This window comes from Acinonyx jubatus, chromosome D1 (assembly GCF_027475565.1).
Source record: "Acinonyx jubatus isolate Ajub_Pintada_27869175 chromosome D1, VMU_Ajub_asm_v1.0, whole genome shotgun sequence".
Lineage (NCBI taxonomy): Eukaryota > Metazoa > Chordata > Mammalia > Carnivora > Felidae > Acinonyx > Acinonyx jubatus.
Window position 1 is genome coordinate 7,306,679 of NC_069390.1, and position 25,425 is coordinate 7,332,103.

The 25,425-nt window shown below is 53.3% G+C and overlaps 3 protein-coding genes across 7 annotated transcripts; 1 reads left to right on the forward strand and 2 right to left on the reverse strand.

Moving 5' to 3' along the window:
* The first annotated feature begins 291 nt into the window (after window positions 1-291).
* Window positions 292-11,330, forward strand: NAALADL1 (N-acetylated alpha-linked acidic dipeptidase like 1). 5 transcript variants are annotated; one of them, XM_053202956.1, is made up of 18 exons: window positions 293-513; window positions 595-767; window positions 852-973; window positions 1,335-1,457; window positions 3,342-3,625; window positions 3,712-3,816; window positions 4,532-4,617; window positions 4,725-4,844; window positions 7,470-7,555; window positions 7,640-7,703; window positions 7,789-7,856; window positions 8,082-8,173; window positions 8,255-8,345; window positions 9,609-9,690; window positions 9,774-9,947; window positions 10,023-10,110; window positions 10,193-10,310; window positions 10,656-11,330. In XM_053202956.1, exons 1-18 carry the CDS (start codon window positions 314-316, stop codon window positions 10,833-10,835), a joined length of 2,256 nt encoding a protein of 751 aa, XP_053058931.1. In that variant the 5' UTR covers window positions 293-313; the 3' UTR covers window positions 10,836-11,330. The 5 variants fall into 5 exon arrangements, 3 of the variants coding, with proteins under 3 accessions (XP_053058931.1, XP_026901255.1, XP_053058932.1); XM_027045454.2 differs by having other exon boundaries at window positions 10,218-10,310; XR_008290263.1 differs by lacking the exon at window positions 10,656-11,330 and having other exon boundaries at window positions 292-513; window positions 9,583-9,690; window positions 10,193-10,211.
* A 201-nt stretch (window positions 11,331-11,531) lies between these two features.
* On the reverse strand, window positions 11,532-14,254 carry SAC3D1 (SAC3 domain containing 1). The gene is made up of 3 exons (XM_027045876.2): window positions 13,978-14,254; window positions 13,221-13,801; window positions 11,532-12,138 (listed from the first exon to the last, which is right to left on the reverse strand). Exons 1-3 carry the CDS (start codon window positions 14,049-14,051, stop codon window positions 11,636-11,638), a joined length of 1,158 nt encoding a protein of 385 aa, XP_026901677.1. The 5' UTR covers window positions 14,052-14,254; the 3' UTR covers window positions 11,532-11,635.
* A 253-nt stretch (window positions 14,255-14,507) lies between these two features.
* On the reverse strand, window positions 14,508-24,717 carry SNX15 (sorting nexin 15). Its single transcript, XM_027045875.2, has 8 exons — window positions 24,493-24,717; window positions 19,301-19,336; window positions 18,970-19,090; window positions 17,336-17,451; window positions 17,088-17,235; window positions 16,619-16,762; window positions 15,382-15,639; window positions 14,508-15,058 (listed from the first exon to the last, which is right to left on the reverse strand). The coding sequence occupies exons 1-8, from the start codon at window positions 24,589-24,591 to the stop codon at window positions 14,952-14,954; spliced, it is 1,029 nt and encodes a 342-aa protein (XP_026901676.1). The 5' UTR covers window positions 24,592-24,717; the 3' UTR covers window positions 14,508-14,951.
* Between the last annotated feature and the right edge of the window lie 708 nt (window positions 24,718-25,425).

Here is a 25,425-nt window from a genome sequence, read left to right on the forward strand (position 1 = left end):
GACAGAGGCAGGGGTGGCTGGGGGCAGGCCCAGCCTTGCTCTGAACAGTGGCTCTGAGTTCCAGTTCTGGCTGAGACCTGGTCCCTCTCTGGGCCTCAGTGTGCCCATACGGACTTGATACCCGGGGGTTCGCTTCGGTGAATGATGCAGATATGGAGGTGGATGGGAACAGCTCACGGCCCTCCCTGCAGGATGCTCCCTGACTCTCCCCGCCAGCGGAGGGCCAAAGGGCAGGGCCACCCATGGGGTAATGGTTAACTAGACCTGACACCCATCTACAAGGAGTGACCCCAGCTGGCCAAGACTCCACAGGATGCAGTGGGTGAAGGTGCTTGGGGGGCTGGTGGGGGCCTCTGCCCTCTTGGGCCTGGGGATCATCCTGGGCCACTTTGCCATTCCCAAAGGGGCCGACGCACCAGCTCCCGGCGTCTCGGTCTCCCAGGACCTGGATCTGGAGATCCTTGAGACCGTCATGAAGCAGCTGGATGCCAGCAAGATCCGAGAGAACCTTAGGTGAGAGGGCTGTCTACCCTCCCCTCCTGTTCACCAGAGGCGCCTCCCTGACCCTGGGCCTGGCCCTTTGTCTCCCCGCAGAGAACTCTCCAGGGAGCCTCACCTGGCCTCCAGCCCCCGGGATGAGGCGCTGGCACAGCTCCTGCTGCACCGCTGGCGGGACCCAGAGTCAGGCCTGGACGCGGCGGAGGCCCCCACGTACGAAGTGTTGCTGTCCTTCCCCAGCCGGGAGCGGCCCAACCGGGTGGCTGTCGGTGAGGTCCCTCCCACTCAGGTCTGGGGATGCCCGTGGGGCGGGACCTGCCGGGCCCAGCTCTGATGCTGCCCCTCCTCCACAGTGGGTCCCACTGGGACCATCCTCTTCTCCTGCCGCCAGAGTGAACAGAACCTGACTGGGGAGCAGGGGGGCCCCGATGTGGTGCCACCTTATGCCGCCTACGCTCCCCCTGGAACCCCACAGGTGGGCCTGGGACACTCCCTCCCCTCTGCCAAGGCCCAGTCCCCTCTGGCTCCACCCCAAATTCTCCCTTCCTGACCCAGGGCCCTTCCCCCTAAACTCCACTGCCACACCTTTTGCCCATCGCCTAGCCATTTTACAAACGCTGATGGCCCCATGTTCAAGGTCAGGCCCACTACAGGGCACCTGGACCCAGAAGAAACGAGATGTGACTCCGTTCGTTCTTGGGAAGTTTACAAGCTCTGGGTGAGGCGGGGAAAATAGAATCAAAATCCTTCACTCTGCCACTCGGCCTCCGCTCTCTCCTTTCCTCACCCCCTCTTTCCTGGGCCTGGCTCTGAGGATCACCTCCCCTTGGGACCAGGGCCTCCTCGTCTACGCCAACCGGGGAACGGAAGAAGACTTTATGGAGCTACAGACTCAGGGCATCAGACTGGAAGGCACCATCGCGCTGACCCGCTATGGGGGTACAGGGCGTGGGGCCAAGGTGAGCAGCAGCCCCCAGTGCAGGAAACTGGTGTGTGTGTGTGTGTGTGTGTGTGTGTGTGTGTGTGTGTGATGGGGTGGTCAGCAGAGGACAGGAAGAAGAGAGGGGAAGAGGAAGGAGCAGGGTTGAGTGGCCTGCGGAGCCCTGGGCTGGGGCACAAGAGGTGAGCTATATTTGTGCTGTTACCACTCATGATGTGCTGTGTGACCCTGGATGTCTCCCCTAACCTCTCTGAGCCTTAGGAAATAAATGGATCAGGTAAACTTTGATATTCTGGGGGTCTAAGTTCTCCTGAATATTCAACTTAAGTCCCTCCTGTTGCCCTCCCTCCCGGCCTGCATCTTTTCAACTAAACATTTTGGCTGAGTAGTTCACACGTGTGTTTTTCAAAAATGCGGGATTTTTTTTTTTTTTAAACGTATAGAGTGAGAGAAGGGAATAGGGAGTTAGGGTTTAGCGAGTACAGAGTTTCAGATGTGCAAGACAAAGAATTCTGGAAGTGGGTGGGGGTGATGGTAGTGCAATAAAATGTGGATGTCCTCCCTGCCGCTGAACAGCAGGCTATAAAATGGTTAGGGTAGTAAATTTCATGTAGATTTCGGTTGGGGTCACAGGCTCAGGTCTTGATCTCACAGTTTGGGAGATTGAGCCCCTTGTGGGATAGCTCCCAGCCTGCTTGGGATTCTCTCTCTCTCTCTCTCTCTCTCTCTCTCTCTCTCTCTCCTCTCTCTGCCCACCCCCCCCCCCTGCACACATGCTCTCTCTCAAAATAAGTAAATAAACTTAGAAAAAAAAAGAGAAGTGCCCATAATAAGATCTGCAAAAGAGAAAAGAGGAAGAGCCATAATGGAATTACACAAACTATAGAATTTCCAGTTAAAAAAAGAAAAAAAGTTTAGAGTGCAAAAGCTTTCCTGTCATGCCATCCTCCAAAGAGGAATCTATCCACAGTTTCTTTTGGAAGAAATGCATATGAATATATATTTTTATTTCTCCCTCTTTTTGTATAAAAGCAGCATACTATACCCACCTTTTCAAGGTGTGCTTTTTTTCACCTTAATACATCCTGGAGATGATTCTCCATCAGCACATAAATTGTGTCCTTGTTCTCTTTCTTTCTTTCTTTCTTTCTTTCTTTCTTTCTTTTATGTACTATTATGTTTTCATTGTGCTAAAATATACCAGTATAAACTGACCGTGTTAACCATCTCTAACGGTACAATGCAGATGCATTAAGTAGCTTCACAATGCTGTGCAAACCATCACCACCATCCATTTCTAGGGCTCTCGATCATTCCAAATGAAACTCTGTGCCCATTAAACATAACGTCCCCTCTCTCCCTCCCCAGCTCCTGGTGACCTCTATTCTACCTTCCAGCTGTATGAGTTTGCCTATTCTAGAAACCTCATATAAGAGGAATCACACAATACTGACTTTTTGTGCCTGGCTTCTTCACTTAGCATAACGTTTTCAAGGCCCATCGATGTTGTATCAGAACTTCATTGCCTTTCAAGTCTGAGTAATTGCCTTTTGCATGCTGTATACCACACATTGGCTTATCCATTCATTCTGCCCATGGACACTTGGGCTGCTTCTGCCTTTTGGCTCCTGTGAGCGGTGGCCCTGCTCTCCTACGCAGCTGCCCAAGGTGCCCTTGTGCGATGCCTCCGATCACGTGACAGCCCTGCTGATGAGCATCGACCTGCCTATGTCCAGCGGTCTTTTGCTCCCTCGAGCAGGGCTGCAGTAAATGACTTGGGCGAGCATCATCTTGCCTGTGGGAAGACAGACCCATCCTGGCTGCCGCAGTGAGGGAGGGAGCGGAACAGGACATGACATCCCCTCTCCTTTCCCCTAAACACAGCCTCATCCCCCTTCCGCAGGCTGTCAATGCGGCCAAGCACGGGGTAGCTGGGGTGCTGGTGTACACGGACCCCGCAGACATCAACGATGGGCACAGCTCCGCCAGCCAGACCTTTCCGAACTCTTGGCGCCTGCCTCCCTCAGGGGTGGAGCGAGGCTCCTACTATGAGTATTTTGGGGATCCTCTGACTCCCTACCTTCCGGCCAATCCTTCTTCCTTCCGCCTGAACCCTGATACTGTCCCTGGATTTCCTCCCATTCCCACTCAGCCCATTGGCTTTGAGGATGCAAAAATCCTTCTCTGGTAAGCTCTGGTGCCCCCCGGGGACCCCTGCCCGCAATCCAGTGGCCCCCAACCTCCAACCCCCACACCCTCCACCTCCTCCTCAGTAACCTCCAGGGAACCTTGGCCCCAGCTGCCTGGCAGGGAGCACTGGGCTGTGACTACAAGTTGGGGCCTGGCTTCCGACCTGATGGAGACTTCCCAGCAGACAGGTGAGGTGGGGCCCCGCTTCCTCAAGGCTCCTCTCCTCTCCTCTTCCCTTGTTATGCTTCTCTGCCCACGTCAAGGCCTGGCCTTTTCCTTTCTTCTCTCTCCCAACCTTCCCCTGACTCCAAAATATCTGTCTTGTCTTTGGGGAAGCCACAAGGCCCTGTGGGGTTCCACCCGCCCTTCATCTACACCCTCCACTCTCCAGCCACCCTCTCTCTCTCTTGAACTCATTCCCAAACCAAGGCCTCTGCACTTGCTTGCTGCTCCCTCTGCCTGAACACCATTCCCCAGGCTCCTGCCACTCCTGGCCTGTCCTCCCCCCATCTGCCACCAGGTGTCCTCTTACAGGTCAACCTGTTAGTGTCCTCGCCACACCCCTTCACCGCCGGCAGGTGCTGTCTTCCTCGTGGTTTGTCTCGCTCAGGGGAGGGAGGTCCCCCCAAGGGCGGGGCTGTGTCTGTCTCAGGCCCTGCCCAGAGCCTAGTACGGTGCAGGCATACACTAAGTATCCAATAAATACTCTCACCTGAGTAAGTCAGTCCGTGAAAAGAACTGACTCTAAAGAGCGGGGCTCTAGCCTTGCTGCCTCTCCAGGTACTTCTGGGCAAGTGACCTCGTGGTGTCCCTTTCTCGCTCTGGGTCCCAGTTTCCCCTGTATTGGGTTGTGAGGGGAGTGGGCAGGGCCCAAGACTCTGCTCGCCCCCTTGGCTCCCCAAGCCAGGTGAACGTGAGCGTCCACAACCGCCTGGAGCTGCGGAACTCCTCCAACGTCCTGGGGATCATCCGCGGGGCGGTGGAGCCCGGTGAGCGCCCCGTCGGGGCTCCCTGACCACGCCCCCTGCGCTCCGCCCGGCTGGCCCCGCCCGCCCTCCTTCTTCCCTGGTTTCCGAGCCTCTGCTCCTCTCTCCAGACCGCTACGTGCTGTACGGAAACCACCGGGACAGCTGGGTACACGGGGCCGTGGACCCCAGCAGTGGCACTGCCGTCCTCCTGGAGCTCTCCCGAGTCCTGGGGACCCTGCTAAAGAAGGGTGAGGCAACCCCCGGTCCCGGTCTAGGGACTCTCCCAGCAGGAGGTCACCCGCAGCCCACTCCTCCCCCCAGCTTCCCCCCCCCCCCCCAGTCCTCTCCCACCTCCTCTCTCTCACTCTCCAGTGCCCACTTGTGCCAAGCCTGAGGGCCCTGTGGGACGACCTGCACGGACACCAGCCCTGGCCTTGCTCCGGTCGCCCAGTGGGACATGGGGAGCTCGTGCGGTGGCTGCTGAGAGCCTCCTGTGTCCCTCCAGTGGAGGGAAACCGGGTGCCACCATAAGGAAGCCAGTGCCCGGGCTCTGCCTTCAGCCTAGTTGAGGCAGGGATGACAGGCAGTCGTTAACTCAACAAACATGTCCCGTATGCCTACTACGTGCCAAGCCAGTCCTAGGCACAGCAGACCCCACAGTGAACACCTGAGTGGCTGTGTGTAAAGACAACCGTGGTCACAGTTTCTCCTGCTCCAAATGGGGAGGTTATAGGGAGTGAAGACCCTACATGGAGGGACCCGTCAGAGGCCTTGGCATCCTCAGGGCCAGGAGGGATAGTGGGCTTGGGCCAAGGTGGGGGCAATGGGAAGGAGGTCTGTGGGTTGTCACAGGTGCGGGAGAGGACGAGTGGACTCCTGGCTCCCTGATTGCTGGTTTGAGCAACCTATATATGGCAGTGCCATTTATGAAAAACAAATTGGGGTCAGAGGGCAGATCGAGGGGGAAGAACGTGAGGTTAGTTCTTTACATGTTGATTTTTTTTTTTTTAGCTTTTGTGTGTGTGTGGTAAAATATACGTGCCATACAATTTGCGCTTCTAACCAGTTTTAAGTGTACAACTATGCATTAAGTATATTCTGTGTTGTACACCCATCACCCCCATCCATCTCTGGAACTTTTTCATCTTCCATTACCTATAACATCCTAAAGTTATCACTCCATAATTTGAATGGATACCAAGTTAATCTCATAGGAAACTCTACTGCTATAAAGCGCTGTCTTTCCTCTTTACGTTACTGATGTCACAAATCACATCGTTATACATGCATGCCCGTTCACACATGGATTTTGAGGGGCCTAGGAGACATTCCCCCCGGGGAGAGGGCAAGCAGGCAGTTGAAAGTGCTGATCTCCAGGTCAGAATAGAGACTCCAGAGATAAACTGGGGAGTTGGTGGCATAAATGGCATGTGAAATCACAGGCGTGGTAGAGATCAACTGTTAAGTGGAGGGGGGCTGAGCTTGTGGCTTTATCCCCTTCGTTACAAGGGCAGGAATTTCTGTCTCTGTCGTTGCTGTTCAAGTCTTTTATTTTGAAATAATTTCTGGGGTGCCTGGGTGGCTCAGTCGGTTGAACATCCGACTTCGGGTCAGGTCATGATCTCTTGGTCTGTGAGTTCGAGCCCCGTGTCGGGCTCTGGGCTGATGGCTCAGATGCTGGAGCCTGCTTCGGATTCTGGGTCTCCTTCTCTCTCTGCCCCTCCCCTGCTCATGCTCTGTCTCTCTCTGTCTCAAAAATAAATAAAAACATTAAAAAATTTAAAAAAATAATAATTTCAAGCTTACGCAAAGACTTGCCAACATAGTACAAAGAAGCCTTAGACACCCTTCATCCAGATACTCCTGATATTAGGATTTTTACCTTGTTTTCTCTTTCTCTTTTTGTTTTCTGGAGTGTTTGAAAGTTGCAGAAATGCTGGACTTTTACCCATAAACTGTGTATTTCTTAAAAACAAGAACATTTCCCTTCATGACCACCATACAATGACCAGAATCAGGAAATTAACAATGGTCCCAGTTGTTCTCATAATGACCTTTAGAGCAAAAGAAATTTCTGGTTCAAGGCCCAATCCAGGATCACACATTGCACGTGTGGTAGTGGTATGTGTCATCTGTGGAGGGTTAGGGGGTGTCTGGAGGAGGTAAGGGGCAAGCGAGGGCTGCTAAGGCTTCTGGGAGGCGGCTGGAGACTGCGGCAAGAGCGGTGTGGCATCGAGATTGGAGATGGAAACGCGGTCGCCAGAGGCAGTGAGAGGGAGTGTGGGCTAGTGAAGCCCCTGGACTCTGGAGCCGGGCTGTGGATTTGAACCCTGGCTCTGCTTCCTACCAGCTGTGTAACTCTGAGCAAGTCATTTAACTCCTCTGTGGCTCAGTGTCAATTGCGAGAAGGAGACTGTAACAGTCCCTCCCTCAAGGCATTGAGGACTGCCTTAATATGAATAATGCCCTAAGGAGAACATCAGTGTCTTATCAAGTGGAGAAGGTTCCGGAAGAGTTTGGCATAGGATGCTTGAAGGAGACAGTTGGGGGGGGGGGCGGGGCCGAGGGTCAGGATGTCTACCCAAAGCATGCCTATAAGGAAGGGGGAGGGAGGGCATTCTGGCAGAAGGGATCACCTGAGATTGGTATTGGGGGCAATTTTGTGGTGGGGTCATAGCACAGGCCGGGGGCTGGAAAAAGGAGGCCAGAGGGAGCCTGGGCCAGAAGGCTGGGCTGGAGAGTAGCTGGGACCTACCTCCTGTCTCTGGCAGCCCCGCCCCGTCCAGCCCTTCCTCCTCTCCACGTTCTCAATATTTCCAAGCGACCCCAAGATCCGGGGACCCTGTCCTCCAGCCCTTTATCCCCCTCCCCAGGAACCTGGCGGCCCCGCAGATCAATAGTGTTTGCGAGCTGGGGGGCAGAGGAGTTTGGCCTCATTGGCTCCACAGAATTCACCGAGGTGAGTGAGCCCTGCAAGGCTGGCGGTCAAGGGGATTCCCGAGGCAGGGCACCGCTGAGCTGACGTCGGTCCTCCCACCCTCAGGAATTCTTCAGCAAGCTGCAAGAGCGCACCGTGGCCTACATCAACGTGGACATCTCCGTGTTTGGTACGGGGGGGCAGCTGGGCTGGCTGGGGGAGGCGGGTAATGAGGGGCTGGGGCCTGAATAGAGGCTTTTCTGATCTTCCCACAGCCAATGCCACCTTGAGGGCTCAGGGAACACCCCCGGTCCAGAGCGTCATCTTCTCCGCGGCCAAACAGGTGAAAGGGGGTGGGGCCGGGAGGAGGGCTGTCCCAGGCGGGGTGGGCGGGGCTGGAGCTGGTACTTATTAGAAGGTCCTGGCGTTGGGACTGAGGCTGGGGGCAGGCTTTGTAGGAGCCGCAGGGCTATGCATAGGAAGGAGACTCTAGTGGGCAGAGCGGAGGACGACGGCCTCTTGGGCCTTGGGGGAGGCCAGCCCCAGACTGGATTCCTCTCCGGGTCAGATCCCCGCACCGGGCCTCGACGGCCTCAGCATCTACGACAACTGGATCCGGTATTTCAACCGTAGCAGCACAGCATACGGCCTGGTTCCCAGGTGAGCCCAGGGCCAGGACAGGGACCCGGGAAGGGCGGGCTGGCCCAGCGGCCTCCAACCTGACCATCTTTCTTTCCACAGCCTGGGCTCTCTGGGTGCTGGCAGCGACTACGCACCCTTCATTCACTTCCTGGGCATCTCCTCCATGGACATCGCCTACACCTATGACCGGGTGAGCAGGCACTCCTGTCTCCCAGCTCCGTACCTTGCTCCACAATCCCCTTCCTCTTTTAGAGCTGCTCTAGTGCAGACTGAATCCGGCTCCACCACTCAGTAGCTGTGCTACCTCAGCCAAGTGTCTTAACCTCTCTGAACATGTTTATGCTCACCTGTCAATTTATCAAATTTAAGATACTACTGATTTTAAGATGCAATATGGTGATGTACACTATTCAGGGGGGAAAAAAAAGCAACACTGCCAGTTAGTTGTAGGGTGACATTGACTTAAGCATCATCCTGGGGCAGGGCACCTGGGTGGCTCAGTAGGTTCAGCATCTGACTTCTGCTCAGGTCATGATTTCATGGTTTGTGAGTGCAAGCCCCACATTAGGCTCCCTGACAGCTCAGAGCCCGCTTCGAATCCTCTGTTCCTGACTTGTGCTCTCTCTCTCAAAAAAAAAGCATCCTGGGCTCCTGGCTGGCTCAGTGGAGCATGCAACTCTTGATCTCAGGGTTGTAAGTTTGAGCCCCACATTGGGTGTAGACATTACTTTAAAAAATCAATTTAAAAAACATTTGTTTAAATGTTCATTTATTGTTAAGAGAGAGTGCGAGCAGGGGAGGGGCAGAGAGAGAGGGAAACACAGAATCTGACGCAGGCTCCGGACCCCGAGATGTCAGCACAGATTCGGCTTGAACTCACGAACTGCGAGATCATGGCCTGAGCCAAAGTTGGACGCTTAACTGACTGAGCCACCCAGGCGCCCCAAGAAACAAATCTTACCACCAAAGAGGCATCCTCATTCCAGAGATCTTAAAATATGACAAAAATGTTTACCCCAGAATAGACTAACAGTATAAAACAGGGGTGATTCATAGCACTGGTGTGAGGGTAAAATGGGATAAGGGATATGGAGTGCCCAGCTTGTGTCTCCCTGCTTGATGTTCCAAGAAGCCACTTCTCTCATCCACGGGTATACTGCTGCAGGGCAGTAGAGCTGGGATTTGAATCCTCTTGTCTGATTCCCAAGCCCTCTTCTTCACGTGAAATAGGAAACTGGCACCTGACCCGGTTCTGCTACTCTTAGCTGTTTGGAGTCAGGCAGGTGACTTTACTTCTTGAGCCTCAGTTTCCTCCTCTGTAAAGTAGGAATTCTAGAACCTACCTCATACCCGTGGCGATGATTTGAGATAATGTCCCTGTGTTGTAGCTCGCTGTTGACTCGCCTTCTCCCCCTTCTCCTCTCAAGCCTGTCATTTGGCCTTGTTCCCCTAGAGCAAGACCTCGGCCAGGATCTACCCCACCTACCACACAGCCTTCGACACCTTTGGTTACGTGGACAAATTTGTGGACCCTGGTGAGGAAGGGGGCAGGGGGAATCCTGAGGCTGGAGGGCGGGGGGCTGAAGACTGAGCCGTGGCCTGATGGCATTCCTTGCAGGCTTCAGCAGCCATCAGGCTGTGGCCCGGACAGCAGGGAGCGTGCTGCTTAGGCTCAGTGACAGCCTCTTTCTGCCTCTTAACGTCAGTGACTACGGAGAGACCCTCCGAAATTTTCTGCAGGCTGCCCAGCGCGACCTTGGGGTCCTGTTGGAGCAGCACAGCATCAGCCTGGGTATGGAGCCCCCTTAACATGGAGGTGTGGGGAGCCCTGCACCTCCAGAGCTAAGATGCTGGCTGTTGCCCACAGGGCCTCTGGTGACTGCAGTGGAGAAGTTTGAGGGGGCAGCCGCGGCCTTGGGCCAACACGTATCAGCGCTGCAGAAAGACACCCCCGAGTGAGAAAGGGCAGCAAGCAGGTGTCTGGGAGGGTGGCCTCCGGGGCAGGATGCAGGCTGGCAGCTGGGCTGTTGGTTCCAGGGTGACAAGGTCCTGCCACTTCCAGCCCCCTGCAGGTCCGGATGCTCAACGACCAGCTGATGCTGCTGGAACGGACCTTCCTAAACCCGCGAGCCTTCCCAGAGGAACGATACTACAGGTGAGCCTGCTCAGGGCTCTTGGGAAGTGCTGTGCGGTGGGGGCCGGGCAAGGGGCACCCATCTGAGGGCGGAGAGATGTCAGAGTTCTGCTGGCCTTTAGAGCACAGCACAGCCCTTTGAAACAGGTGGGGAATCAGCCTCAAAGGAGGGAGGCAAATCAATCAAGGTCACCTTGGGGCTATAAAGTACATCTCTCACCCCCACTGCGACGAGGGCCGCAGGTTTCAGAGGCGGTGGGGAGGCGCTTTTGTGCCTAGCTGTACAGAGAGGGGCCCCTCCAGGCTGAAGCTCTCTCCTCTCCTGGTCCCTGAGTGACTTTGCGTCTCCCCCATATCTGCTTGCAGCCATGTGCTCTGGGCACCCCGCACGGGCTCTGTAGCCACATTCCCAGGCCTGGCCAATGCCTGCTCCAGGGCCATGAACACGAGCCTAGGATCTGCAGCCTGGGCGGAAGTGCAGAGGCAGCTCAGCATCTTGGTGGTGGCCCTGGAGGGAGCGGCAGCCACCCTGCGGCCTGTGGCTGACCTCTGACCCCAGCCCTCATTCTCCAGCTCCCACCATCCTTTATCCTAACCTTCTCCCACCCGAGTTCTTTTTGGGTGTGCCCCAGTCGTCCTTGATGCCAACCTAAGGCACTATCACTGGACCCTCCAGAGCTTGAGACAACAGCTCAGGGTCCTGCCAGTTGTGGACACCTGAAGGGAGTGACAAGCCTTCCTCGTCCTGGATCTTGGTCGGCAGAGGGTGAAGATCCGGAGACGGGGATGGTGGGGAGTGTCAAAACCACCAGCTGGTGGGGGCGCCTGGGTGGCTCAGTTGGTTAAGCGTCCGACGTCAGCCCGGGTCACGATCTTGCAGTCCGTGAGTTCAAGCCCCGCATCGGGCTCTGGGCTGATGCCTCAGAGCCTGGAGCCTGCTTCCGATTCTGTCTCCCTCTCTCTCTGCCCCTCCCCCGTTCATGCTCTGTCTCTGTCTCAAAAATAAATAAACGTTAAAAAAAAAAATTAAAAAAAAAAAAACCACCAGCTGCTCTTGGTGGTACGTGGGCAAGGGAGGGATGCATAATGCCAACCAGCGACCACGAGACCCACCCCTCAGGGACCAGCAGGGAAACTGAGGCCCAAGATGGCTAGGGCCTTGCCCAGGCTCGGTTCCTCTCTCCCTACATACCTATCGTGTCTCAACAACCCCCTGCCCTCCCCCACATAAATCAATTATAGTTCTTGTCCCTACAAAACAAATTCCTTTTATTGTGTAGGAATGATGAGAAAAGAAACCTGAGTGCTTGGATCCATTCCTGGGCTCTGGGAGAGCGCACAGCTCCTCACGCAGGGGACTTCCGTCTAGCCACACCCTCATCTTCCTCCTCCGCCATGACCACCTCCTCCAGGGTGCGCCCTCCCAGTTTGCTCGCCACCAACACACTGCAGGTCCCCGCAGGTGGCAGCCCTTTCTCTGTGTAGCGACCCCTGAGAAACACAACTCTCTCCTGTCCGTCCAAGGGCAGTCCGTGGGCCTGGCACAGATCCCGTGCCTCTTCCGGCCCATCCAGGGCCAGCAGGTGGACCATGAAGCCCAGGGGCAAGGTCTGGCCTTTGGGGGTGCTCAGGGCACGAGCGAGGCGGGCCAGGGCTCCCCGGCGGGCACGGCCTATGTGGCACTGCACTGCGCAGCTTTGCAGATAGGGCAGGATCCGGAGCAGGCGAAATAGGCGGGCGGTGTTGCCTTCTCGAAAGGCCGAGTCCACAGCCAGGGCCCTGCGCAGGGCGGGGCAGGAACGCAGGGCGGCAGGTAGCTGCAGAACCTCATGAAGGGCCTCCACGGAGCCTGTGAGGGCGGAAGCCGGGGGACAGCTCAGTGAGTTTCTCTGATCAGGTCCACGTTCCGTGTGGCCTCGGGTTAGGCCTCTCCCCCACCCTACCCTCCCACCTGCTGAGGTCCTCAGCCACGCCCACCCCCTCTGGCCTACCACCAAGCCCTTCTCCGACCTTGGGCCGCCCACCTTCCGCTCTGGCCACGCCCCTCCCCTGGGCCAAGCTTACTTTCCCTCCCCCTTTCTCCATCAGCCCGTTCCTGAGCCTTATTGGAATGAGGTGCAGAGAGAGCCACTTCAAACAGTCTGGATCCTCTTAGCAGAGTGAAGCATTGTTTTCGGATGAGGGAGACAGGCCCAGATGATTTCACGACTTGGCCTGAGGCTGTCCTTAAGTTCGTACGTAGAATTTGACACACACATACACACACACAAATCTGTTTTCTGGCTTCAAACTCAGCTCTTTCTCCACTGCCCTAGCTGCGATACAGATGAGGAAGCTCGTTCTGCCACACCTTCCCTGTCTACCTGGTGAGGCCTTTTCTTCAAAGAGCTTCTGCCCCTGCTTCCCTTCCAGGAGAATCACAGACAATAGAACCTCGGGCCTCTTTTGTGAACTAAGGCTTCTGACCCATTAGTGGGTTGTGAAATCAAGAGCATTTTATTACAATTAAATAGGATAGTATTAGAACGCACCATCCACCCACAGGGAGGATCTAATGTCTTGAAACTTCTGTGTCAGAAGTCTCATGGGCATATATTCATGGCTGCTTTGCAACACTGAACTGCAGGTTTAAAAAAGTTTGAAAATCACTTAGGTGAATTTTCCCGTTCCAACCTTGTCCTCTCCACTTTTATTACAAAAACACCCGAGACCCAAATATGGGAATGGACAGTCCGGAAGGCCCACGTCGGGGCTCGGCGGATCTTGCGCATTGACTCGACAGACATCTAGAAGGCAGGGATGGGGAGGGAGCTAATGGTGAGATTGTAGAGCTTCCCGTTCCTTCCCTGGCCTCCACCGTCCGTCTACAGGGAGGCACCCTTCCCACGCCCCGCCCCCGCCCCCTGCCCTTCCGCCGGGACCCGGACTCACCCAGGTTGTAGAGCAGAAAGAGGCCCTGGAAGACGGCCTCGCGGGGATGCGGCCCCGCGCCCTGAGCGTAGCAGCGCCGCAGAGAACCGAAGCCCTCCTGCACCTGGGCCTGCAGCAGCACCGGGTCCGCTGGCCCGCGCACGGCGTCGGGCCCCAGCCGCGCCACCACGGCCAGCAGCACTGCCAGCGCCGCCTCCAGCACCCCCGCCGCCTCGGCGTCGCCCGCGCCCTGCAGGGCCAGGTCCAGCCGCACGGCGCGCAGCCGGTCCGCCACGAAGCTGGCCACCTCGGCGCTGGATGCGTCGGCGCGCTCGGCCACCTCGCCGGCCAGGTAGCGCACGGTGGCCAGCAGCACGGACGGCGGACGCAGCTGGCTCGGCGGGGGCCGGGCCTTGCCGGCGGCCGGCCGCCTGTACTCCTTCACCGCGCGCTGCGGGTCCGCGCGGGGCCGGTCGCCGCGGCACCCCGGCGCCACCTCGAAGCGGTGCAGGCGGCGCTCCTTCTCGCGCTGAGCGCGCTCGGCGGCCGGGCACATGTCCGGGCACGTGCCCACCGGCAGCTTGCAGCCGGACATGGGTGGGCTGAGGGGAAAGGACAGGCTCTCAGCATCCCGGGGACCGTGGCGGCCAATCGCTCCATTCTACGCGAGGGCTGGCGGGGACTCTGGCGGCGGAGCTGGCTGATTGTGGCGGGGCCCCGCCTCCCCGCCCGGGGCCTGGCGTTCCCACCGCCCAGCTGGCAAGCGCCGTCCTCTCACCGAATCTTGTCCCCTCCCACAAGGCCTCCAGCAGGACTCCCGAGACGCCCCGCGTTGTAGTTCAGCGCCACCATCTCCGGCTCAGGCGTCCCTGAAGCCTCCACGATGCACCGCGCACAGCCCCGCCCACTCGCATGACACACCGGTTTGTAGTCCCTTCCGCAACCAACCGCTTTGCAGGAGGGGCGGGGAAGGAATAGAGCCACGCCTTCCCAGGTTTCTGCCTGCCAAACCCTCGCTCTTCGCCTCTGGGCACCTCCCAAAATGGCTAACGCTAATTTGGGTTCCTCTTCATCATCCTTTTCACCCAATAACCTGGTTCAGTCGGTCCTGCTATCATTCTCTACTCTTGTTTCCCTGCAGACTATTCTCCCTATTTTCTAGATCAGGGGTCAGCAAACTTTTTCTGCAAAGGGCAGATAGTAAATGCTTTGGGATTTGCGGATTGGAATTAGTCGACTCTGCCACTATTCACCTCAGCTGGTGTAGTGGGAAAGCAGCCACAGACAATATTAAACGAATGAGCCTGATTGTGTTCCACATTTTATTCTTAGATACTTAAATTTCATGTAATTTTCACCTGTCACAGAATACTATTGTTTTGATTTTTTTTTTTCAACTATTAAAAAATGTAAAAACCTTTCTAGCTCATGGGCCTTACAGAAAAAGGCACTTCGGCAAAATGTGGCTGCTGGCCGTAGTTTGCAGAACCCTGTTCTAGATGGGTAAACAGCTAGTTTAGGACCAGAGATGCTGCTCACACAAGATAGGATCACAAGTAGGAGTCCCTGATTCCAAGGTGGCAGATGTGGTCAAGGAGCTTCAAATTCATTATTTGTCTCATTCTTGGTCCAGTTACATACAGAAATCACCCCTAGAGTTACAAGACCAGGATACAGGGCCAGGCCCCAGGGACAGTAAAAGGGAGTAGCTGGCAGTGCTGGAGCTAGTCCTGGGTAGGGGTTCATGTCCTCTCACGGGGGGAGTTGGGACAGATGCAGGTGCAAAATTTCTTCTGCCCGCTTTAGATATTCAGCTGCCTTCTTCTTCACACCCTCCCGGCGGGCAGGTGATGGGTCACCTATGGAGAGAGAATGGTTCAGCTGAGACACCTGGGTTCAGAACCCCTGGTCCAGCCCCTTACAGTTCACAGAGCATCAACGTGCATCTTCCCCCCTCCCCACCCGCCCCGCTGCTCCCCTGCTCCCTGGGAATCAGATCTATTCTCCCCATTTTACAAATAAGAAAATTGAGGCCACAAGAGGTAAAGAAACTGCCCAAGGTTATATACCTGGTCAGGGACAACGCTTGTCCCCCTGGACTTGCTTGTTTTGCACCTTCCCTTCCCTTCGCTGCACCATCTGAGACTCTGGGCCTCACCTTCCACCTTCTAGGCCTACTCACCGGGAACCCCCTGTAGCAGGATGTGCACGCCGTCCCGATAGCCCTGCAGGGCTGCAGGGTAGGCACCTGCCTTCTCATCCCGCAGAGCCTGGGTGATGAGCTCTGTGGCTTGGCTCAGATATGCAGGGACGGGCCGTTCTTCCTCCTCCTCTTCCTCCTCCTGCCCTCCAGGCTCCCAGGGTTCCTGGTCCAGCCTTTCAGACTCTGCCTCCATTGCTGCCAGCTCACCCAGGTGGGTTGGACTGGGGCCCGCACCTTCTACAATCAGATATGGAGGACTCAGGCCAGACTGGCCCTCCTTTTCCCAGGGCCTGCTGCCCATCCCCAGAACTCTCTTGCCCATCAAGGTACCAACCTGTTCCACGTGGAGGGAAGCAGTGCCTGAGCAACTCAAGAGCCGTTTGTGCATAGCAAACTAGCCATGACCTATTTAATTGATGCAGTCCTTTGCTTTTGTAAAAACAAAAATAATGACCTTCCTAATTCTTTCCTTGGGTACGCACTAACATTAGTTTGTGAGGTTTGGGTCACTGGGCCTACTCCTCTCCTGACTATAGTTGATCTACAAACGTAAGAATTCTCTCCACAAAGTTTAACGGAAGGATGCTAGAGCAACCATACCAGGCCAAGGATAGAAAGGCTCCAAACCTTGGAACGTCAGAATAACGGATTCAGAGAATCTCAGGTCTTACAACTTCAGTTGAGAACCCCCTCCATGGGGGGGCCTTCCCCCTTCCATGGGGGCGGGGGGTCTTGTGGTGCCTCCACCTGCCAGCAGCTGCTGCAGGGCCTCCTGTGCTGCTCTCTGACCCAAGCCTTACCCCTCCCCGATCAACAGGCCTCTCCTGCCTTCAAGATCTGCAGCGTGACCCCGAGCCAGCCGGGAAACCCCCACCTTGGGCTTCCAATGGAAGGAACTCAAACCCTCCGAAGACAGGGTGACCCCTGCCTGTTCCAAAGCTTTCTCAGGGAGGAGGAGATCCCACGGTGGGAGGTGGCTCATTTCCTTCCTCTGTGGTTGCCCACTGTCCAGGGGCCTCCGGCTTATGCGCCCTGGCACAGGGCAGGGGGGAGTATGGGGGGTGGGGACCTGCTTCCGATTCTCACTAAGGCTGTGGGCTGCCCGAAAGGGGGCTCTTTTCTAGGATTCACACAGGCACGACATGAGCTAGTTGGTGGCTCTGCCTACTCTCCTTGCCCCCACATTAGCCCCCCTCTGCTTGTCCCAGCTTGTTACCTTTCCTGGAGAAGGGGTCGAAGAGGGCAAGCTCAGCCTCTGTGAGGGGGCCTCGAGCAGGGGAACCGGATGCCTCCTCGGTGCTCCCACAGTTAAAGAGGAGATCCAGGGCCTCCTGGGCAGGGCTGGATGGTGGGGGATCCGCTGAGGAATAGATCATTGGTGACATTTCATGCCTGTCCTTATCATTTCCCAGCTCTCAAAATGGAATTGCCTCTCATTAAATCCTTGTGGCACCCAAGGGCACAGATAAGCCCATGTTTAGGGTTTGTACCCCTTTTACAGATTAAGAAACTATAGCCCAGAGAAGGAAAATGGCCTGGCTAGAGCTCCTCAGCAGGTTAATGGTAGAGGGGCTGGAACACACCCCAGAATTTTTACTGGGGAAAATCTTTACCGGGGAGGAAGTGTGTGCCCACCACCACCCGCGAACCCTCCAGCCCTGCCGCCCTCCCCACCCCCCATGTACCTGGCACCTCCAGTTCCTCAAGGCCTCTCCTCTCTGCAGGGAGCGGCTGGGGCAACCAGGGTTCCTCAGGGGGCGGTGTGGGGATCAGAGGGGGTGGCAGGATGTGTAGGTCCCTGGACATGTCAGAGGGCCGGGTTACCTCCCCACCCTGTGGGAGAGAAAGACAGGGATGGGGAAATCTCCAGCGCGGCCTCGAGGGCAGGCAGGTTTCCCAGGTACCCGGGAAGAGGGACAGCAGGGACACGCACCCGGAAGAACTCCTTGAGCTGGGGGCTGTTGTTGAGTGCAGGGATGTGCACCGTGAAGCGAAGCAGGTCCTCAGCCCCCTTCCGCCGCTCCTCAATCACTGAGGCCTCGAACCGGCCTGCAGCCGCCCCAAGGCAAGGGGTGGGGAGAGAGGCAGCGATCCACAGGGGTCACTCTCCTGGTTCAGCCGGAGAGGATCCCAGCAGCCTGCTGCCGTCCTCCCCATAATCTTCCCTGGCTCCTCCCAGGGGGGTGGGGTGAGGGTGCTTGCAAGCAGGGACCGAGCTCCCTAGTCATCCATTTGCCACGTGTTTATCGAGCACCTACTAATGCGCTAGATTGGTGTTGAGAAGGCGAAAGAGAGAAAAGCAAGGCCTCTGCTCTCATGGATATCACATCCTAGACAGGCGGGGCAGGCAGCCAGCAAGAAACAAAATAGTTTAGACGGTTTTGATGTAACGGAGAGGAAAGTAAGGCTCAGAGAGAGAAGTGACTCGGCCAAGGTCACACAGCAGGTAGCTCTGTGTTTACGGTTGCCCTGCTCTGTTCTAGATGTCCTGCAGAGTCACCTAGCTCTGACCTCGTCATCATGCTGCCAGGGGAGCAGCTGGCTGCGCTGCCCACAGCCTGGCATGACCTGCCAGCAGCAAGCCTTCTTCTTGCTGTGAAAGGGCAGCTCATGTGGTCTACAGACGCAAGTAACAGATCAGTCCCGGCCACCCAGAAATACATCATGAGTGGCATATGTAATTTGTCATTTTCTAGTCACCATGTTAAAAAAAAAAAAAAGTAAAAAGAAACAGGTTAACTCAGTGTTAATAATATATTCCATTTGGGGCGCCTGGGTGGGCTCAGTTGGTTAAGCGTCCGACTCTTGGTTTCCGCTCAGGTCACGATCTCAAGGTTCGTGGGTTCGAGCCCTGTGTCAGCCATCAGCGTGGCGCCTGCTTGGGATTCTCTCTCTCCTTCTCTTGCCTCTCCTGTACACACACACACACACACACACACACACTCTCTCTCTCTCTCTCTCAAAATAAATAAGAGATTCTCTCTACAAAATATATAAATAAATACATAAATATAAATATATAAATAAATATCTTTATATTGAGTTAAGTGAAATGCTTTATATATATGTTTCACTTCACCCAAGCAACCAAAATAATCTCCTTTGGACACGGGATCCATAGATAAGCTATCAGGATAATTTACATTCTATTTCAGTGTGCATTCAACCCATAGGCACACCTCAGCTCAGACTCATCATGTCTGGCTCACAGCTGCTGCTTTTGGACAGCGAGGGTCTGGAGGAAACACCGGCTTGTGGGGAAGCATTCTGGTTCTAGACATTTACAGGCCAAGCCCCTTCATGACCCTGCATCCCAGCGGCCTTGTCTTGAAAATGGGGCTAACGAAGACAGAATGTTAAAGGGCCTGAGACGCACACTAAAGGCTAGGCTGCTCTGAGCCTCAGTTTCCCCCTGTGTGGAAGGAGGTTGTCTCTAAGGGCCCTTCAGCTCCCCAAAAGTGTCTCTGCTGGCGGTCTGGGTTCCCCTCATCCAGCCCCCGCCAGCAGGGGTCCCCTTTGCCCACCTGTCCCTCCATCTGCGGCCTGAATGCCAGGATGAACACTCACCAAACACTTGGGCACGGGGGAAGGCCGGGAACTCCTCTAGGCGGCGGAAGAGGTTGCGGTGGGTGTAGGCCAGGTCCCCATGCAGCTTGCGGAAGTCGCTGTACCGCTTCCAGACCACCACCTAAGGGGGACACAAGACTTGACCCAGGCCGGCAACGGTGGAAAGAGGCTTCCCCGCAACCCCCACCCGCCCCCCGCCTGGCCCCAGTGTGGGTGTGCAGATTGGGGCGTAGCACCCCCTCTTCCCAGGGCTGCGGAGTGATCAGTTGTTCCTTTACTGCTCCTGCATCTGGAATCGGGGAATGGTCCCCCTTCCTCCCAGGAGCCTCACCTCTTTGACATCCTCTGGGTCCCTCTTTGAGATGAACTGAGGAAGAAAGGCAAGAACCAGGTGAGTCCAGAGACTGACATCTGACACCCCATCACCCAGTAAAATCCAGGGAGGCCCCAGGTACCTCCCAGCCCCCTCTCAAAAGGGCAGTGGCCTTTGGCTGTTGACCACGGCTATCAAGGTGTCCTGGCTTCGAGGCTTTGTGTGGCTTGGAGCAGTTTTTCGACCATACGCCAGTTTCGTCATCTGCTCAACGCGAGGGTCCCTAAGGACCCGTCCACACCCCTTGGTCCTCGGCCCAACTTTTATCTCAGTTCCTTCGTGAATTACATGCCATCCTTCTGCAGCGGCCACACTAACCTTCTCTGCGTCGTTCCAACTGTAGCTTACGTACCACCTAAGTGAGCACTATTTCAGTTCCTTCAAAGGGCCAAGTCCCTGAATTTCATACTGAAACCAAAGAACCTCAAGTTCTCCAAAGAATCAGGTTCCGTCCCAGGAGCTCCTCCTTCCTTAAGTGAGGGAGATGCTGTGGGCAAACACTCCTGAACACAGAAGAACCATCACCGGGGTTGTGACCTTCTGGAAGGGCAGACTGGGGTCTGAGGTGGAAAGAAGACCCTGTATTCGCTATGTTACATTTCTTTTTTTTTTTTTTAATTAAAAAAAATTTTTTTTACATTTTTATTTCTTTTTGAGAGACAGAGAGAGACAGAGTGCGAGTGGGGCAGGGGCAGAGAGAGAGGGAGACACAGACTCCGAAGCAGGCCAGGCGGTCAGCACAGAGCCTGACGCGGGGCTCGAACTCACAAATTGTGAGATCATGACCTGAGCCGAAGTCAAACGCTCAACCAACTGAGCCACTCAGGAGCCCCCCCCCCCCACCTTTTTTTTTTTAAATTTTTTTAATGTTTACTTATTTTTGAGAGAGACAGACAGAATGCGAGTGGGTTACGGGCAGAAAGAGAGGGAGACCCAGAATCCGGAGCAGGCTCCAGGCTCTAAGCTGTCAGCCCCGACGCAGGGCTTGAACTCATGAGCTGTGAGATCATGACCTGAGCTGAAGTCAGAAGCTCAATCGACTGAGCCACCCAGGCACCCCCACTATATTATATTTCTTTTTTTTTTTAATTTTTTTTAACATTTATTCATTTTTGAGAGACAGAGGCAGAGTGGGAGTGGGGGAGGGGCAGAGAGAGGGGGAGACACAGAATCTGAAACAGGCTCCAGGCTCCGAGGCATCAGCACAGGGCCCGACGCGGGGCTTGAAGTCACGAACTGCGAGATCATGACCTGAGCTGAAGTCGGTCGCTTAACAGACTGAGCCACCCAGGTGCCCCAATACTGCAATAATTTTCTATGGCGACAGATGGTCAACTACACTTATCGTGGTCAACATTTCATAAGCGTCGAATCACTATGTGGTACACCTGAAAATAACATAATACTGTCTGTCAACTAAACTTCAGTTAAAAATAAAAATTCTTTAAAAATCACACAGCAAGCAAGAGGGACAGCTAGGACCAAAACCTTGGCTTTTGCTTTTCACAACAAACTTGCCTGAAATATGTTGGGTAAAAGAAACTAGATTGATTTATTTATTTATTTATTTATTAAAAAAAAATTTTTTTTTAACATTTTATTTATTTTTGAGACAGAGAGAGACAGACCATGAACGGGGGAGGGGCAGAGAGAGGGGGAGACACAGAATGGAAGCAGGCTCCAGGCTCTGAGCCATCAGCCCAGAGCCCGACGCGGGGCTCGAACTCACGGACCGCGAGATCGTGACCTGAGCCGAAGTCGGACGCTCAACCGACTGAGCCACCCAGGCGCCCCAAGAAACTAGATTTAAAAACTGTTGAGGAATATACATACCTGACAAAAAAAAAACCCCTCATATCCGGAATATATAAAGAACTCCTACAGATCAATACTAAAAAGGTAACTCAACTTTTAAAATTGGGCAAAATAGGGGCGCCTGGGTGGCTCAGTCGGTTAAGCGTCTGATTTTGGCTCAGGTCATGATCTCACAGTCTGTGAGTTCGAGCCCCACGTCAGGCTCTGTGCCACCAGCTCAGAGCCTGGAGCCTGCTTCAGATTCTGTCTCCCTCTCTCTCTGCCCCTCCCCCACGTGTGCTCTGTCTCTCTCTAAACAAAACAAAACAAAACACACACACACTAAAAAAAATTAAAATTGGGCAAAATATTTGAGCAGGCACCTTCCACAAAAGAAGGTGTTTGAATGGCCAATAAGATTATGAAAATATGCTCAACATCATTAGTCATCAGAGAAATGCAAATTATACTGCAATCAGATGTTACACATCCACCAGCCTAGAATGCTGAAAATTAAAGATGCTCATGATATCAAGTGCTGGTGAGAATAGGAGTATAAAACAGTATAACCACTTTTAAAAACCGGTGATTTCTTTCTCTTTTCTCTTCCTTCTCTTCTCTTCAGATTAAAAAAAGAATTTTTTTTTAATGTTTATTTTTGAGACAGAGGCAGAGCACAAGCAAGGGAGGGGCAGACAGAGGGAGACACAGAATCTGAAACAGGCTCCACGCTCTGAGCTCTCAGCACAGAACGCGATGCAGGGCTCGAACCTACGAACCGTGAGATCATGACCTGAGCCCAAGTTGGACGCTCAACCGACTGAGCCACCCAGGCGTCCCTCTTCAGATTTTATTTTTAAGTAATCTCTACACCCAACATGGGGCTCAAACTCACAACCCCAAGCTCTACTGAAAGAGCCAGGCAGGTGCCCCAAAAATTGGTAATTTCTAAAGTTTATTTATTTTGAGAGAGAGTGTGGGCTAGCACAAGCCGGGTAGGGGCAGAGAGGGAGAGAGAGAGGGAAGGAGAGACTGAAAAACCCAAGCAGGCTCTGCGTTGGCAGCACGGAGCCCTACTCAGGGCTCGAACTCACCAACCATCGGGAGATAATGACCTGAGCCGAAACCAAGAGTCAGATGCTTAACCGACTGAGCCACCCAGGTGCCCCCCAAACTGATAATTTCTAGAACAACTACACAGGTACCTATCAAATGACCCACTAATTCCACTCCTAAATACATACCAAGAAGAAATGGGTGCACATGCCCATAAAAAGACTTGTACATGTGTTCATACAACTCTACTTGTAGCAACTAAAACACTTTTTAGATACAACCCAAATGTCCAATAACAGCAGAATGAATAAAGAAATGGTGGTGTATTTATACAAGGGACTAATACCACATGGCAATGAAAAAAGAAAACTTATACATGTAACAACACAGATGAATTCCAAAAACACCATATAGACAGTGACGAAGGCCAGACACAAGAGAGTACTTGCTGTGGATGATTCCATTTGTATGAGGTTCAAGAACAGACAAAACTAATCTGTGGCAAGAGAAGTCAGGTCAGTGGTTACCTCTGTGGGAGTAGGACTATAGATTGGGAAGGAACAAAAAAAGACTGTCTATATCCTGGTCTGAGCGCTGCCTGCACAGACGTATACATACGTAATGTAAAAATTACTGGGCTATACACTTGAGATTTGGGCATATGTATGTAAATTATATGTCAGTTTTTAAAAATTTACAAGGAGAAATAACAAAAAAAAAAAAAAAAAAGGAAGAATACCGGCAAGTGACTTGTAGAACGTCACTGTGTGTCAGTAATAAAATGGATACACATATCTGCTTTTTTTAATAGTCTTTTTAAAAATTTTTATTATTTTTTGGTTTGTCAGGTGATTATCTTTTTTTTCTTTTGTAAGTTTTCATTTAAATTCAACATAAAGTTAATATAAAGTGTAACATTAGTTTCAGTAGAATTTTGTGACATACCTCATTTTTTTTAAGTTTGTTTATTTTGAGAGAGAGAATGCAGGGTGGAGGGAGAGAGAGAGAGAGAGAGAGAACAGGGTAGAGGCAGAGGTGGTCAGGGCAGGGGGGAATCCCAAGGAGGCTCTGAGCTGTCATTGTAGAGCCTGACTCAGGACTTGATCTCATGAACCTCGGGAGTAGATCCATGACCTGAGCCTAAATCAAGAGCCGGAGGCTTAACGGATTCAGCCACCCAGGCGCCTCTGACATATTTGCTTTTAAATATAGGGTTTATCTGCAAGGATAAATAAGAAACTAGCTGCATTGGCTCTCACAAAGATGGCAGACAGATGGGGATGGTAAGGGAGGGAAAATTATTTATCTTTAAAAGTTACAAAAAATATATCAAAATAATGCATTTACTTGTTTAAAAGTGCTTCAACAGAAAGACTTCTAGGAAAAGGCTACAGCTCCTTGTCACACCCTTCCCACCCCCCTCCGTCTCATCTTTCTAAGGGCAATCTTTTTGCGTTTTTAGGTCAAAGTTAAGGCATAAAGGATATGGGGAAAGCTCATTTTAAACATCTAGGATTCTGCACTTAAATCACTTTGGAAGTATCTTTGAGTTTCTGCATCCTTTTAACAGTTACTAATGCACCAGTTTAATAGTTGCCTAGTTCAAAATTCTAAAGGTACAAAACAATTTATAGCGAAGTCTTCCCCAACCAATTCTTGTCTGTCATTCTACAGATACTCTTTTATACTGCTTCCATTTTTTAATTTTTCTCTTGGTTTCCCCCAAGTATCTATACACGGTGTTTATAAACGTTGTTACTGCTACATACGTCAACTTTCGTCTTTATCTACTGACCTCCTGCTAGGACTGTGAAGATAGAGACTTACTCTTCAGATTCTTTTGAACTGTATGAATTTTTAAAGCCATAGAGCGGTGTTTTCTGAAGAATTAAAAATGAAAGTCTTTTAAAAAGGAACTTTTATGTAAACATCAAACAAACCAGTTAACAAAACTTAACTCCAAGAGACTGGAGAACTGATATTTGGATGGAACAGAGCTTTCCTCTTAATTTAGAGAAATTCACAGCCTGAAGTGAAGACACCACACGTCTGGCGTGGGAACCCACCCCTCCCACTCCGGGAACTGCCGTCCACGCCCTTTTAAAAGGACAGCGCCCTCCCAGGGCCTCGCCCCCTGAAGGCTAAAGAAGTAAACGAAGGCTCTTACCGCAGCCTCCCCTTAAAGGGGAAATCCATTTCTGTCGTCTAAAAAGGGAGCTTCCAGCTGCTCCTTGCCTTAAGGTAAAACCCGGCCCCCCTCTAGTTAAAAGGGTAAAGGTCCCCGCCGGGCCCCACCTCACCTGCGCGGTCACTTTATATTCGGTGTAGCCTTTGGGGTGGGTCCGGGGATCGGAGACGGTGTAGTGCCGCAGAAAGTCGTCCTTCGCCTGGCGGGACATGGCAGCCGAGCTGGAGCGGAGCTGACCGCCGGCCTCTGCCTCCTCCACGCCGCCCCCGCCCCTCCGGGTCAGTCTCCGCCAGCCACCGCCTCAGCCGGGCTAGCGCCCTCCTTCCTTGGGCCTAGGGAGCAGTCGCAAGTGACGGCGCAGTTCTCGGCCCAGGCGGGCGGCCAGGGAGCGTCTAAAAAGTTCACGGTTGTTGGTAAAGCGTGAACTGGGGGATTGAAGCTGGGGAGGTTGGATCGTTCAGCTGTGACCCGAGGTCAAACCCGCCCCATCAAGCATCGCCAGCTTCTCCTCTGCTTCCCAATTCCTGCTTTCATCTATCCATCCAACTTTCACTGTGTCCAAAGTGTGCCAGTTGTAGCCAAATCATTTCCCTGTCTCCCTCCATAGGATTCGATAATTCATGTTTTCAGGAAAGGTGGGGGAAGCAAAAGAGAATTCCAGAGAGGCAGGATGGCTTCACAAGTTCTGAAGTCACACTTTTTTTCTTCTTTTTTCTTTTTTTGATAGCATTTTCTTTAATCAATTAATTTGTTTATAGTTTAATTTACATCCAAGTTAGCACGTGGTGCAATAATGATTTCAGGAGTAGATTCCTTAATGCCCCTGACCTATTTAGACCACCCCTCCTCCCGCAACCCCTATCTGGCAATCCTGTTTGTTCTCCATATTTAAGAGTCTCTTACGTTTTGTCCCTCTCCCTGTTTTTATATTCTTTTTCCTTCCCTTCCCTTCTGTTCATCTGTTTAGTATCTTAAATTCATCATGTGAGCAAAGTCATATGATATTTGTCTTTCTCTGACTAATTTCACTTAGCATAATACCCTC